Here is a 16,379-nt window from a genome sequence, read left to right as displayed (position 1 = left end):
GCCTATAGGCTTAACATAATGCTAAGGGCATGTTCAGGGGGTGACTTTTTTACCCTAAGGAGGGAGGACATTTTCAGGACCTTCAAAGGAGTCACTTGCAGTTCTTACTGTAAAAATTTGTGGTGGTTGGAACCCTTTGGAAACTACATGTTTAAATAGACGCAAGGGCAGTGAATGTGTTCTGGGAAGAGTACGTACAACCACATTTGGGGCGGGGCTTGTGCTGCAGCTATGAGGGAGAAGCACATGCTGATGTGATCTGGGTTTCAGGGTAGTCTTGGTCTTATTTGGTTTCCCTGTGATACTTCGTTTCTACTTGTTACCAAAATGTGTTTTGGAACATCTGGAATATGCTGGGGGTAAGGGTAAAACTTCCTGAGTGTAGTAAATTCTGGCAGGCACTGTGAGCTAGCAAGTTGCATAAACAGCCATAGAATAAATAAATAAATAAATAAGGGCATTGAACCCATAGAAACAAAAAGAAATTAACAATCTGAAGAACTCTCAAAAAATCATTAATGTTTTGCAACATATTTCTCTGTAGGCAGCTCTTTTTGCACTCCAGATGTTATTTGAGGAAGAGTATGCTTCCCGACCCATATTTGTAAGTATATTTCGATGTTTTACATATCCTTAAGCTTCATTTGTGAACTAGTGAGATGCCGGTTGATTAAAGTGCTTTGAAATGAAGGAAATGAGTTTATTGGAAATGTACTTTTTTCCACATGATTGTGAAAGTAAAACCTCTTACAGTTTTGTCAAATCAGCCTGGGATAGCTCTGTTCAGCAAGATCAAGCCATAGTCTAAGGAATTACAATGTGTGTATTCATTCTATGTATTTCCACAAGAAAAGGTCTAATCATGGGGGTTTTTTCAGGCTTGCTGTCTTGAGGGAAATAGGAACCAGAGCTTCAGGGAGGAAATTAAGCAAATTCTGACATATTTTCAAGTAGAATGAGTGGCCATTTGAAGTCAGAAAAATCTGTCTTGCTCCATATTCTTTTTCTGATGTTTCTTTTTCTGATAGTTGGTGCTCATTGGAAGAAATACAGATAATGAATAAGATTGTTTTGAAAGTTCTGATGTGTTCTTCCAGTTTTCTACAGTTTGCAGTCCAGGCTTTCTGATTTTCAGCTGGTGTCTGTTTGTAGGCTTTTGTTGAATGCATTTACTCCTTCCTTGCATCTGTGTTCAAACCTATGTGGGACCCAGGCATTTACAAAATAATCTGCCAGTAGATTTCACAGTTTATGAATGTGCTGGTTTGAAAGTTTGCTTACTTTTGGCTCGTCCACCTGATATTGTCTATTGTGTCTTGTCATGTATCTCTTGAAAATGATAATGAACAGCTGTTCTATGTTCCCTTTGCTGCATAGTCATGACATTTGTGGTCCTTTGTGAGAGCCTCCTTTAGTCATCTTTTTTTCAGCCTGATGAGTCCACTTCTATTTAGCTGTTCTATTTGGTTCATTCATTACTGTCCCATTTTTGTTTTCTACTTCCTCAAGTCAGAGTGGAATGACAATAGAATGCAGCATTCAAAGTGCAGATGTCAGGGATTGTGTGATAGCCTAGCAATGTTCTCTGCCTTTTCCATTTTTTTCTTTGTAGCTTCTGATGTTTTGCTTCACTGCTAGTGAGCTTGGAAATTGCATTCATACACATCTCTTTTGTTACTTAGTTTAGCTTCTAGAGGTGTCATTGTGTAGAACTTCTGGGTTCACAGCTTTGTGTTTGACCAGTTAGCACAGGAAGTTTTTAGAGTTGCCTTTTTGTCTTCATTGCGCTGAACAGAATGGTCCTTGAGCCTGGATCCTCATTCTTTGTTCCCTGTTCAGTTATGCTGAGAAGTTACAAACATTAGCACAGCTTTCTAAGATTCCACTGATCACTTTCCTTGACTGAGTATTTTGAAGAGGGGAAGTGGCATCAATATGAAAGCATGCTTTGGAGTAAATAGTGGATTTACTTTCTCATGGAGTCTTCTAAACTCATTCCATCTTCTGGAAAAAAAGGTTTTTAGACCTGGTGGTGTGGTTTAGGAGTGGTACTCTGCAAATCAGTGCCCTCACTGAGATCGTCCAAATCATGTGCCGGATTTTTTGCTCCACCACTTTCTTCCCCTCTCTCTTTCCCTTTGGCAGGAGAGAGAAGAGAATTGGAAGCCCAAAAGGCAAAGATCAGGGGTTGAGGTACTAACAGTTACTGGAGACAGCAATATGAAAAAGAACAGTAACAGCAACAATATCAATAACAAAAGTGTAGAAAAGAGTGAGTAATTCACATGCAAAGATGCTCACTCACAGCTGAACCTGGCTGCAGCTATGCCACCCTGCTGCTCCCTCTGGCTTGAGGCCGTTGTCTCCCAAACTGGAGAGAACTGGCTCGGAGCTGGTGTTACTGCACTGCTGCACCGCTTTGTCCCACTGGGAGGAACCCCTTCTCGCTGGAGAGTCTCCCTTCTCCCACATCTGGCAATGATGTGGTAGAACCTCTGTTGTCCTGGCAATGATGGGGTATAAACTCTGTTGTCCTACCCATGTCTTGTCCTGGCTTCTGCAAGAATTAACCTTATCCTGGCCAGAACCAGGACATCTGAGAAGCCTTTCCTGACTCATCCAGATGCCTCCCAAATTCTTCACTTCATAGTTGTTAGTTGGGGTCAATTATTTATTATTTGCACATCTCTTTCTGTATACTGCTGAAGAAGTGTGATTGTACAGGTTAAAACTTATACTTCCACTACTATGTTGCAACAGTTGATGTTCCCTTCTGGTGAAAGGAGTAACTTGTTAAGGTCAGACCCACCTCTTCCACCAACCACCACCAAACAGCTTAGTAGCAGTCCTGAGACCTGAAATAACTTAAATGGGGATGTGAGGAGAAGGTGACTACTCAGAGCTGCCTAAACAAAAAAACCCTGTGGATTGGTTCAGAGGCTGTCATCAGAACTCATGCTACCTGGCTGCTGGATAGTTCAGAGTAGTTTTCTCCCTTTTCTTTTTTCTTCTCTTCTAAGGAGGTGAAGCATGGAAAGAATGACTCTCCAACTAGTTAAAGTTGAAAAGAAGGGTATTAAGCTCTGGACACGTGGAATTGTTTCCAAAGACATGTGTGAGGAGTTGGAGAGTCCTGCTGTCTATTTATACAGAAGAGGTTTTGCACATCCGAGGGGTTTCTAAGGACACATAATACATAATCATTACCTGCCCGCTTCATATTATAATCAGCCGAATAGCCATTACAGCTGCACAGTTGCTCTTTAATTGGGTTGGTGGGCTTCTGGGCAGGAAGTAAGATGCCTTCCTCATGGTAAACTCTCCACCTATGTCAAGTTGGCAAGTCTCCTTGACTTGCTGGTCACAGTCCAAACCTTCTCTTATTCTTAGAAGTCAGTGGTATTTATGGCTCTGCACTTACAATACTTCATATATCACCTGTCATTCCCAGCCTTGTTTCAGTTACCCCCACCTGGTATCAATTGATTTTCTTGTTAAGCTCTAGTAACAGTATATGATCTTTGCTAACTACGTTTCTAACTTAACCCCTTGACTCAGAGTGGGGAGAGAGGGAAAGACAAAAACATTTAACCAGTCTTATTTCTTCAAGAAAAATATTTAAACATTTATATGGTGAAAAGGGTTTAATTTTTCTGTTTGAGTTGTGCCTCATTACTTTGAGTGGAGCACAGGCATCTCTATTTTGGGTTATAGCAATTCATCCATTTTAATTTTCCATTCTGTTGTGCATTTAATTCTTCTCCTTTCTCTGTGCTCAATTGATATTTAGGTTTCTGGAACTATTGTGGATAAGAGTGGGCGTACCCTCTCTGGCCAGACAGGAGAGGCATTTGTCATTAGTGTTTCCCACAGTAAGCCACTTTGGTAAGGAAATGTATCATTCATTCTCTTAGTTTATTATTTCTAGATTGAGATTCTTTTCTATTTTAACCCTTGCATGCAGCTAAATTGAAACTATACAAATTGTAACCATGTGCATTGCTAACATGTTTTTTTATTGTTCCCTCAACAGAAATTGTTTCCAAAGAAAGCTGAATTTTCAATTCATTGCTTTAAATAGTCTGGGGCATTGTGTTTACACTGAAATCACAATTAGGTCAAAATCTGAGACTGTAGTTTGCCATCTCCTACTGTCTTGTGTTGTGCAAGGAGCCAATCCCTGGTACAGACAGGACTTGTATCTCTTAAACTGAAGCACTGCCATCTGAGAGTGTTTTATGTTGTCTCGAAAGAACAAAGCATAAGCTACTACTGCAGTGTCCTTTTTGCTGAACTTTAGAAAAATGTGCCATGAGTGATTTTCTCAAGGATGTGCATGGTTGTTTTGAGAGCTCCTGATGCTTCCATTCACTTTAATTCTTTTCTATCCAGACAGAAAAGCTCAAATAAATATGAGGTTAAGATCTGTGCAAATGGATAATGTGTCAGATTTGGTCATTATGCAAGGTTTTGCATATTAATTTTAATACCTTCCCCTGGTTATCTATTCTTGTGTTTCTTTACCCTGTTCTGCCTCCTTGTCTTCTCTTTGCCTTTTTTCACTCTCAGGTTGGCTCTCTTCACTCAAAAGCTTACACCAGAAATAGATGTCTTTTTCTTAGAATATTCTTATTGAAAGCATTTAGTTCACTGTTAGTAGTGCACACCATGAACATTATGATGAGCCATTGTTTGTTTTTACAACAAAATTTCAGCTAAACCACGCAATCTGTCATCTCAGTGATGCAGAAGCAGAAGACTGCATTCACAGTTTTGCTGACTGCCCTTGAGGCTCCACTTTCCCAGACCAGACGGTGTTCCAGAAGTAACATATGGAGCCTCTTGGAACAGGGTGGTAGTTGACTTCTTCTCTCAGCATCACGGCCTTGTGATCCATATTTGGCATGAGTCTGTCTCAGATAATTTTTCTCTAACTTTCTTGCTTCTGAAGAAGAGAGAAGGGCACTAGAGAATTTATTAAGGCATATTTCATAAAAGCTGTCTTTTGAGTCTCAATGTTTAGGGCCTGTTTCTCATTTGTGAAAAGGCTACTATACAGCACTGTAGCAGAAGGGTATTTTAGTGTTTGGAACAGATTGCATTTAATGTTGCTTTTATGGCCAAATTGGTGCTGAGTGGCTTTGGGGTTGTGAGAAAGCTGATTAATGGTAGTGTCCTAGGAATCGTGTTAGACATGTTCATGTGTTTCTCTTTGGGTTTTTTATGCCCTGATTAGAGTCATGTGTCATTCCTTAATTCAGTTTGGTTTGGACCCCACCTTTAAAAGTGTGCTTTGTGTCTGGATGATGGAAGTGGTAACAGAGAAACTCATGAACTGTACTTAGTAAATGCTGCAAGATATGTGTCAAGCTGCTTGCCATGAAAGATGCTCAGATGTGTTTCAGATCCTATGATTGTTTCTACTGTGGCAGCATTGAGAAGGCATAGACTGAGTTTTGGGCCATAATGTGGATTTTGTTCTGGTCCCAAGGATGCTCTACAGCCTTGTCTTTTACAGGAGTTTTTGTATGACTGCTGTGGAGAAATGAGCAAGAGAGGGAGGTTATGCTTAACATGGGTGTGTGATGGTTATTACACTAGGGTAGCAGTGAAAGAATATCAGCTATCTGTCTCAAGTCTTTTGGCTTTTAAGGCATAATTAACAGTTTTCTTTTCTCAAATGTTTTCTCGCATGATTTTGGCTGCTGTGAGAAGAGGGTACTGGCCACAGAAGCTCCTTTTTGTTTCTGAATGAATGTGCATGTCTTTGGTACAGTTCTGAGACAAGTAATGCTTGGATTGTGTCATGCTCATGAATAAACTTGTCAGCAATCCCTGTAATGGGTAATAATTCAGGCAGTGTGGAATGTGGGGAGTATGAGATGGAAGCTTGTAAATGGAGTGACTTAAGAGTAGGAAATATGCTGCATCTGTCTGCATTTGATAAAGGCAGTCTTGCTAACTGTTCTTGACTTGCTTTGCTTTGAAGACCTTGTGTGTGAGGGAACCCACACTTTGAAATAAATTCCAGAACCTCATTGCTGTAATGAATTGTGTATTCCTTGGACTTGCTCTTTGTACCCAGGGGATCTGTATAATGGATTTAAAGATATGTAAACACCAAATCTTGAAATGAGAAAAAAAAAGGTTAATTTCAAATTTTTCTCGCTAGTATAAGATGTATTAGAGAATGCACTTTGAAGTAACAGTTACTGTTTAAAATAACATATACCCTCCTCCCTCAAACACCAAAACAAAACAAAAAATCAACCAAACTTTCACTGTCTCGTCCCTAAATTACTGGAAAAAGGGGCTTGTGTGTTATTTGATCTTGATCTGTGACTGTGATATTCAAGATCCCTGGTTTGGATTTTGCTGTGAGCCCCTCAGATTTCAACAATTTTTCATTCTGTCAAACAAGTAAATCTGAGTGCAAGCATTTATTGCTACAACATATGAAGTTACCAATGCCCTGCCTGCTCCTTGGAAACAGGAGAAAATTCAAAAACCATTTTATGCTCCCCATCCTGTGCATGGCTTTTCTGCTTTTGACCTCGGTGAAACTAAGTGGGCATACAGATACTTAATTAGCTCAGCTGCCTGTGGAGCTCAGTCAGCTGGGAGACGTGTCTGTTAACGCATCCTTGTTTCAGTGGGTTAGCTTGCATCCTCTCTGAGACTGTTATTCCAGGAAAAGAGAAAGCTTTTTTATGTCTTCCTCTTCCAGCAGCTCTATGAACACCTTCCCAGTTCTGCAGTGCTCACAAGGGGGTTTCTAGAATGGTGCAGAAAGATCAGGAAACATGTAAAAAATATCTTACATAGTTTATGTAAGAGAAATTTCTGTATTTAATACAAATGGAGATATTTTGAGTGCAAGTCTCATTTATGTATCTATTACTAAATGAAAGAAAATATGATTAGATCTCATATACTGGTAAAATTGTTTAGAAAGTTATTCATGTAGAAATTATTCTGCTGTAGAGCTGTCTTGGTTAATAAGATGTAGCAGATTCAGTAGCCCAAGTTTAGTGTTGCCATGAGGCTTCTTGGGGAGGCACTTGCTCTCTTCCAAAGTTAACATAATTTATAATTTGTAAAGAAAATTATGAGTTAGCAGCTTGATGCAGGTCTTGCTTTTCCAACCTTTTTTCATACTTTTTCCTGTAGCACAAGACTCCTTTCCATCTGCCATTCTCATTCCACTTGTTCTCTCTCTTACCTAGAAAACAGCCGTCGTGTTGCTCCAATTGCTGTCAAAATGCTGCCACTTTCCTCCTGGATTTTGAAATGAAATCTTGATTTATTGTTCCCAGTTCAGTTCAGCTCAGCCCCCTTCCCTCTCGTGCTTTTCTTCCACCTGAGAGTTCTCCTTTTGCACAGTCATGCTGTATTGATGATTAAAGAAATTGGAGATCAGGTTGGTTTTGTTTTAGATGATTGTGGGAGTTAGCGGTTGCCGGCACTAACATTGATCTGTTCTGTGTGTAAAAGGTGTTTTGACTTCAACATAATTTTTGAAAATTTATTTTCCAGTATTGGCTTAAATTGTGCTTTAGGGGCAGTTGAAATGCGTCCATTCATTGAAACAATTGGAAAATGTACAACCGCCTACATCATCTGTTACCCCAACGCAGGTGTGTTGGTGCCCATGTTCCTATGCTTGGCACATGAAATGTAGCTAACCTGTTCCATCTCATTAGCAATTAAAGAGTTGAAGTAGCTTAAAAAGATGATTGTTTTTACTATTAAAAAGAAAGTAAGAATCTTTTAAACTCCTGAAAATAGCTGTTGTTAGCTCTGTAACCATGAATCCAGAATGTTTTTTTGCATAATTAATAATCTGCTGAGTAGTGATTGCAAGAGTGATGAGGAATTTTAGTCCTCGTACAATTGTTGCCGTTTTAAATGTGCCTTTTATGGAATTTAGTTCTGTTCTTTTGGACTTTAAACAAATTGTAATACTAAAAAAAAAATTATGTTTTAAGGTCTTCCCAATACATTTGGTGGCTATGATGAAACTCCAGAAGTGACTGCCAAGCATATAGAGGTATAAAATACTTCATATTATGTCACATCTGATGTACTAATAGACAAGAACTCTGCTTGCATCCTTTGCATACTTGTTACAATACTGAGGTTGGATTTTTTTTCCCCTTCAGATAGCTATATTTGTAATTTGGATTGTTTAAAGGCAATTTGCTGAAAGATAGCGATTTGAAGTATCACACTAGGAAAACTACTTAGGAAACTGAAAACCTTAATTACTTTTATGTACTAAGTTAAGGTTTCCTGCCACTTGATCTGTGCATGTTACTCATTGCACTCCTGTGTTCTTACTGTTACATTTGGGAATTGTTCAAAAAGCCGAGTGGTGTTTATGAACTTGGCGCAGTTTTACAGACTTGAGTGTACAGGAACTGCTGATGCTGAGGGTGTTACAGTGCTGGGTGTCCTACCCCATGCCACTGGATTTGTGCAAGACAGAACTGTGTGTCTGAAGCTGCAGTGTGTCAGCAAGAACACAGTATAAAATAGGCCAGTTTCAAATGTAATCTCTTGAAATTACCTGTTGAAATTGCTGTTTAGCTTTGGGAATCCAATCTCAAAACAAATCCTAAAGAGACAATATAGTGAAAATTGTTTTTTTTAATTTAGTGGTTTTTTTTCTGAGCTCCCTGAATTGCTTCACATGTGGAGAAAACCAAATAAAAAATATATATACATTAAAAATTTATATGTACAAATAAAATAAATGTTTATATAACATAGCTTTAATAACTCTGAACAAAATATTCCTTCCTCTTACAGAATTTTGCTATGGATGGTTTGGTCAACATAGTTGGAGGTTGCTGTGGTACCACACCAGCACATATCAGGTACTTCATTTGCTATAGCTTTGGACTGCAAAGTAAATTTAAGTGCTGGTTCTGTGGCGCAGTATTCCATGGCTTGTGTTAGAGTTTCCTGAAAAGGTGGATCACTTGAATGCCAATATCAGCAATATATGAAGTGGGAACAACTTGTGCATATCATGAAAAATTAGTTGAGGTGTGGTTCAGACAAGGATTAAGCCTCTTTGGTTTTGTCATCTAAAATTGTTCTGGAATTGCTTCTTCCTCTTTATTGATGAATAGACTTCCCATTCTCTCCTTTATTGTACTGTATCTTCTTTCTCTTTATTTGCAATCCTAGCCAAAAGGTTTCCTTTGGTAGTAGATGGAAGGAAGGGATGTGTGTGTGTATTTGTTGGGGAAATTCTTAAACAGAAGTTCTGTGAGTGCTGTACAACTGATACTGGTCCTCCTGGCTAGTCAGAAGGAGCATTTGATGTCTTTGTCACTGCAAGTAGGTCAGTGGGAAACCCTCCTTTTTTCACTTAAATTCGAAAAAGAAAAGGCTGTTGTGATTAATTTTTATCCTGATATAAACTGGGAGAGGTGACATGTAAACATGTAGAGGGCAGTGTGTGTCAGTCCTGAATAGTGTCAAGAGAAAGTGAATGTGAACAGCATGAGTCATTCTGGCATCTGAAAAATGTGTCTCAGTACAGAACAATGTTTGTCTCTTCGGTTTTTTGTTTTTGTGGGGGGTGATCGTTTGTTTGGGTTTGTTTGTTTTGTTTTTGGGGTTTTGTTTATTTTTGTTTGTTTGGGTTTATTTTTTGTGTTTGCTTGGAGCTTTGTGGGCTTTTTTTTGGTTGGTTGGTTTTGATATTTCAGTCATTAGCAGTTGCTCAGCTCAGCAAGTTATGAATATGGTAAAAGTCAGTGTGGTTGAGGATGGATTCTGAAATCCTTCAAGTATCCAACTGTATCTCATTCTGCAGCTTAATAACCTTCAGCATTGTATATTTCCTGTAAATAGCTATGTAAGAATCTTCTGGGAGTATGTTTTTGCCCTTGGCCTCAAAGTAAACTACCATCTTGTCTCTACAGGGCTAAATTGGAAATGTAGCTATATGTCTGGTATATATGCTCTTTGAGTTTTGTCTGGAGTAATTTAATTTTAATTGAAAACTTCACTTTCTTATTTCTGTAACTCAGAAAAATTGCTGAAGCTGTGAAATTCTGTAAGCCTCGTGTTCCACCTTCTCTCTCTGAAGGATACATGCTGCTGTCAGGTAAAGTGTGTAGCAGTTTAATTTCATTACTAATGAAAGTTTTCTTTATAAATTTATTGGCTGTTTTCTGCAGATCAGGGCAATGCTGTGAATGTCTGGTTCTGTCTGACTTCAGCAAGCTTATGGATGTGTAACCACATCTAAGTCTTACTGCTTTGGCTAAAGGAGTAGTAGAACATTTTTTGCTCCCATCTTGTATAATATAATCAAGCCAGCATATTTACTCTGCAAGTCTCAGATGTGTTGTAATGGTGAATTGAGTATCTTTGTCTTCACTTTACAACAGAGAGGGTCAAGCACAGAGAGACCAGGTAATTTGGCTACAGTTATTGGCAGAGCTGGGATGAGATCTTTGTACACCAGCTGTGTGAGGGCTGCCCTGTCTCACCTCAGATGCTGATTCAGTTGCACTGGGACTGTGTTCCAGCAATACATCCAGTGTTTTGTTTTAACAAAGTCTAGATTTGCATGTTCCACACTTTGGGCATTCTTTCAAACCTTTGAGCCGTGTATCTGAGTAAAACAGTACCATCTTTTCAGTCTGGTGTTTTAACCTCAGGTCAAAGGAGTTTAGCATAAATAAAATATATCATGGTTGGCCTGTGATGTCATATCTTAGCTTATTTGGTTATGCTGTAGAGTTTGTTTGCCTCTGCATTTCCTGCTACCCAAGGGCCCAACTGGCCTTGTTTCTCTGGACTAAGGTCTGTTGTTATGAGCTGCCCTTTTTGGTCAGTCAGTTCAGTGGGCTGCATGACGTAAAATAGTTTAAAGTTGAGAGGACATACACACAGATGCCCAAAGAATTATAACTTAACTTCTGTATTGGAAAAGTTGGTTGTTATTTTTTGTGCATCAAGTAAATTATTGACTGTCATTGAGGAAGAACAGAAAGATTTGGTGGATGTATTGGCAGTTGTTTCATTGCATTGCTCTGCTACTTACTCATTAGAGCACTGATGTGCTGAGAAATCACTATTCATAGAGAGAGAGACCTTTATTTTACAGTTCAGAAAAGAGATTTTGTCTTTCTTATGCAGTTTTTTTCTTTTCTGTTTTAACAAATATGTTAAAAAATATTTTTTTTTAAGGTCTGGAGCCATTCAGGATTGGGCCATACACCAACTTCGTTAATATTGGTGAACGCTGCAATGTTGCAGGATCACGGAAGTTTGCTAAACTCATCATGGCAGGCAACTATGAAGTATACATATTAACAATTATCTCATATGAACAATAATCTTTATAGCTGATGCTCTGATTTTCTATTGCTCCATTATACTATTACTGTTCGTTTTGCTGGCACAAAGCACTATTCTACACCAGTTACAAGAGTAAGAAAATGTGGAGGATTTATTTTTTCACTGTTCTTTGTTTCTCTGCTTGCCAGCTACTAATAACTTAGTGAGAAGGGGTTTACAAGGACTTTTTTTTTTTTTTTGACAAGTGTTACAGGAAATTTTTAATTTTTAATTTAGTTATACAGCTGGTAATGGTTTAGAAAATGTCCTGGTCTGTGCTGCATCTAGGGGCTGGTTTACAGAGAAGAGGGGAAAGAAGATGGGTGTAATCCCCTCTTTCAAGTTATGAGGTACATTTGACTTGGGATAGATCGTGGCACTGTGCAGTTCTTCCTCCCTCTACCCTTCCTCACTTACCCAATTCTGCTCAGCATTATGATTACCTCTAATTGCTATCTACTTTGATCTCTGCCTCCAACATGCTATGTGAGCATTGGTACAGAAAAAGATGCTTAGAAGGTAATTACTTTCTTGAAACTACTGCAAGGCAGAAATGAAGAGCCTGGAAGACTCATTTTTTCACTGGTGTGAATTGGTGCTGTAACATTGAAACAAATAGCAGAGTGACTTTTCTTGAGAGCTGAGACTCTGCCCCAGAGTATACTCGGACCTTACGTCAAATCAGAATGAAAGTCTTAGTTGCTATTTTTGGAAGTCTGACTTTTAGACTCCTGGAAGTCATGAAGCAGGTTAGGCCTGTTAAATCAAGAGACTTTAAACACAGGTTGTTGGGGACTCTGCCAGAAAAGAGATAGTGAATAGACAGGGGTGTTCAGATATTTATGTAGGCTGGGGGAAAAGCTTTAATTTTCCTTCTTAGCACTTGTGATTATTCTGCATCTTTGAAAAGTGTTGAACAGCCTTTAAAAATTAAGTATCCTGTTACAAAACACCAGAGCTTGTGATGCAAGGCCCTTTTTTCATACCATCACAGAGACTGTATTTTCCTGTCATCTTGTGCAGTCACAAGTTCTTGTTACCATGCAAATCTGAAATTATTCAAATAAACATATGAACCAACTTTCTACAGTCAGTGATGCTACCAGCACATCAGGTCTGATGTTGTGTTCTGTAAACAAATTCATTATAGGTTGTTCCATATTAGCAACTGTTTTGCATTGTTGTACATTACAGACCATGTCCTTATTTTCTTATAGGATGTCTTACAAAATTTTAAAATTTTGACTGCATGCTTGGTTTGGAAAAGTTAAATGTTATCCTGAAAATAACTAGGATTTTTTTCATCTCAATGTTGTTTTGGTTTTTGACTTTCTTCTTTAGGAAGCCCTGAGTGTAGCCAAATTGCAAGTTGAGATGGGGGCCCAGATTCTTGACATAAATATGGATGATGGGATGTTGGATGGCCCCACTGCAATGACCAGATTTTGTAACTTGATTTCTTCAGAACCTGATATTGCAAAGGTTGTAATTGAGTCACAATAAAGGACATGTTACTAACTTGTAAATTGCATGCAGAAGATATTGATACTGTTTCATTTCATAACTAGTTTATGTACTTAGGCAGATGTAGTTGTCCCCTGAGAGGAAGTGACACTGTAATAAGGAATGCCTTTGGATGAAACAGAGGTTTTTATGTCTGTTTTCACATAAATGTATGCCAGTCCTTTTCACTGGTTGGAAAAGCTGAATGCAGGTTCATTCTGGAGCAGTTATAAGCCATAATGTATATGTTGGCAGTGCATAATAGTATTGCTTTCCACAAAACTTAAAGTTGCTATGGATAGAGGATGGCTTTAAAAAATAGTTCTGCAATGTACTTTCTCTGAAAATAAGTATCTAAATCAGAAACACAGGGAGAAGTAGAGATCTCTATGATATATGATGGAGCTGCCACGGAAGCTCTTGAAATAAATTTTCATTTGAGTTTTGCATTTAAAGCAAAGTGAATATCTGACTATCATGTGGAAACATTTATTCATAAATGCTGATTAATGTTGTGTGCATGTTTATGTCCAAATGGACAAACAGCACATATGCAATTCATAACTTATGTGTGTTCTCCTGGCTTACTTCTCTATTATTTGCAGGTGCCATTATGCATAGACTCCTCAAACTTTTCAGTGATTGAAGCAGGTTTGAAATGTTGCCAAGGGAAATGCATTGTAAACAGCATCAGTCTAAAGGAAGGTGAGGAAGACTTTCTGGAGAAAGCGAGGAAAATTAAATTATATGGAGCAGCTGTGGTTGTTATGGCTTTTGATGAAGTGGGGCAGGTGAGTGTCACTTTAAAGGAGAGGTGTTTTTCTTTTGAAGTGTAAGGCTTTTTTCTTCTTTGTCAAGACAAAGTTGTTTTGTTTCTTTGACACAGTTGATTTAGAGAAGTTCTATGTAACCTTAGCAGTAGTTTTGACCCTGATCTGTAAGTATTTCTTATGCTGCTCAAATGTTTGAAGAATCCATGTATTGATCTAAGTGGAACTCTGTTAGTTCAAGAGAGTCTGTTGCTATTCAGACATGCTGAACTGTTCCTTCATAAAAGGCATTTTTTAGTTCAGAAACTGTTTCTAATGAGAGTGAAATCTTTGTGAATAAATTTAGTTATGTCAAAAATCACATATTAAGCTTTGCATAGGATGATGAAACATTGGGCAGTGAGATTGCTTTTTATAAGCTGAGTGAAAACCCCAGGTGTAGGGGTGGTGATATTTTAAATACATTTTTCGTATGTATAATTCTTATATTTGTGATGTTCATATTCTCAGTCTTGAGTCATTGGAGCTGTAAATGTTTTCTGGAGAGTTTATTTTTTGTGTGGTCTATAAGTTTCATGTCAGAATTCTTTTTCTTCACTAGGCAACAGAAACAGAAACCAAGATTGCAATCTGTTCCAGAGCTTATCATCTCCTTGTGGGAAAAGTGCACTTCAATCCAAATGATATAATATTTGACCCTAATATTTTGACCATAGGAACTGGAATGGAAGAACATAACCTTTACGCCATAAATTTTATCAATGCTACTAAAACCATAAAAGTGAGTTGTAAGGTTATTTTTCAAGTATATTGCTGAGGTTACTTAAAAACCTAAACCCCCATAAAACAGAAAAAACACCCCACCTCCCTTCATACAACAACAATAACAATAAAACACTGCTGAAAAATCTTCTAGCCTAGTGAGAAGGACTACTCTTCTGAAGTCCAGACACTCCCCAATATTGCTGTATTTTCAGTAGAACAACTGCAGATAGTTCTATAAATATATTTCAGTCCATTTTCTCTGCTGTAAATATGCTATCCTCATTAAATGAGGTAATGATCACATTTTTGTGAAAGCTAAAAGGACCTTTTTAAAGGTGTGCAAAAAGTGTTGGTTTTATTTTTTTTTAGTAAAAAGGTTTCTGTAGAAGGCATTTCTTCAGCAGCCTGACTTTTTATGTAGCCAAAATATGTGTAAAGAAGTATAGAAGTGAGGAACATCATCTGCATACACCGCAGGTGTAAAAACTGCACCGTTGTGTTTCACAGGATATTCTGATAGATGTGGAGATGCTCTGTCAGTAGCAGTCTGGGGCTGAACACCCCACAGACTGTTTGTTACCACAGGGCTCTTGGAAGTGAGGCTGCACCCTTGAGTTTAGCTGCTCAGCTGCAGCCTGCTCCTGAGACATGCAGGCCGGCAGACTGACTGCTCCTGTTTGCAAGGGAGCGGGGACAGGAAGAGCCAAAAGTAGGTTTGCATGGAGAAAATATTGAATGCTGCAGTGGGAGAACTGATGTGTTCAGAATAGCACCTGTGACAATACTGGTATTGTCACAGGTGCTATTCTGGTAATACTGGTATTGTCACACACTAGATACTGGATCTTTCCTTTACTTGTAAATTTTCCTGCAGATTTGAATTGATTTTTATGAATTTGAGTAACTAGAAGGATCTGGGACAGGGAAAAGAGAAAGGGTACATAGCAAATGAACTGAGCTCAGGGGCCAGCTGTTTTATGAGCTGAATGCTTTACTTACATTTCCCTTTTGGAAAGCACTTTTCTGAAAATCTGTGTGCAAATCCTATAGGAAACACTGCCAGGAGCCAGGATAAGTGGAGGTCTTTCCAATCTGTCCTTCTCCTTTCGAGGAATGGATGCCATTCGAGAAGCAATGCATGGAGTGTTCCTTTACCACGCAATTAAGGTATGATGTGCTTTTGGCTTCCATATGTTTGTACTTGGCAGATGTGCATTGCTGTGTCTGACAGCCTTGTCTGGAGGATTCTGTATGGTTTTTTCCAGTATGGCATGGACATGGGAATTGTGAATGCTGGGAATCTGCCTGTGTATGATGATATCCACAAGGAATTGCTACAGCTGTGTGAGAATCTAATCTGGAATAAAGATCCTGATGCGACAGAGAAACTTTTACATTATGCTCAGGTAACTTTCTGTTTTAAGCTTTGAACAGTAGTTAGCTTAGCACCTGAGCCTCACCACCGCCCTGCAAGTGATAGGTAAAACAGCCTATAAACCGCATGTGTCAGTATAACTGTGGGTGTAGGAATTTACTGATGATACTACAAAGTGGATCAGTTATTAACACAGAATAAAATCAGTAATCTGTGATAGATCAAACCTCTCCAGTTTCATGCCATGGAAGAAAGAACCTGTGCCAGAGTTCTTCATATGCTTCAGGAGATCAGGCTGCATAGACATTCTCTAAAGAAAAAAAACCAAACCCTCAAAAAATAAGAAGCAAAAAACCCAAACAAACTTTCCCCCAAAGAAAATCTTCACAAACCAACAGAAACTTGGTTTTTGTTTTAATGGTTTGCTTGGAGCATATAAACAAGTTGAAATAGTTGCTTGTGATTTGTGGCTGTGCAGAGACTTCCAATTCATGTAACGTGTCAAGATTGAGGATCACCTATTTAGTGTTTTTGAGATGTTTTAGTGATACTGATAAAGGACAAAGTTTACAATTGTTTGTAAAGTAACTGGTGAAATTCTG

General features: G+C 38.5%; 1 protein-coding gene across 7 annotated transcripts in view; it reads left to right on the top strand.

Annotated features, from left to right (window-relative positions):
• MTR (5-methyltetrahydrofolate-homocysteine methyltransferase) overlaps positions 1–16,379 on the top strand; it is a 51,147-nt gene that overhangs the window by 11,336 nt on the left and 23,432 nt on the right. For 4 of the 7 annotated variants that reach the window (XM_021527074.4, XM_085576773.1, XM_021527073.4 and 1 more), the window contains exons 7-18: positions 545–604; positions 3,791–3,885; positions 7,537–7,637; positions 7,989–8,050; positions 8,812–8,879; positions 10,047–10,123; positions 11,215–11,327; positions 12,706–12,846; positions 13,473–13,658; positions 14,239–14,418; positions 15,453–15,569; positions 15,668–15,808. In XM_021527074.4, the coding sequence (XP_021382749.1) occupies positions 545–604; positions 3,791–3,885; positions 7,537–7,637; positions 7,989–8,050; positions 8,812–8,879; positions 10,047–10,123; positions 11,215–11,327; positions 12,706–12,846; positions 13,473–13,658; positions 14,239–14,418; positions 15,453–15,569; positions 15,668–15,808 (1,341 nt within the window). The remainder of the gene's footprint in view (positions 1–544; positions 605–3,790; positions 3,886–7,536; positions 7,638–7,988; positions 8,051–8,811; positions 8,880–10,046; positions 10,124–11,214; positions 11,328–12,705; positions 12,847–13,472; positions 13,659–14,238; positions 14,419–15,452; positions 15,570–15,667; positions 15,809–16,379) is intronic. The other 3 variants (XM_085576774.1, XM_085576775.1, XM_085576776.1) reach the window with 2 other exon arrangements.

This window comes from Lonchura striata, chromosome 3 (genome assembly GCF_050655825.1).
Source record: "Lonchura striata isolate lonStrDom1 chromosome 3, ASM5065582v1, whole genome shotgun sequence".
In the NCBI taxonomy this organism is placed as follows: Eukaryota; Metazoa; Chordata; class Aves; order Passeriformes; family Estrildidae; genus Lonchura; species Lonchura striata.
Note: the sequence above shows the minus strand (reverse complement) of the source record. Positions and strands in the feature narration are given on the sequence as shown.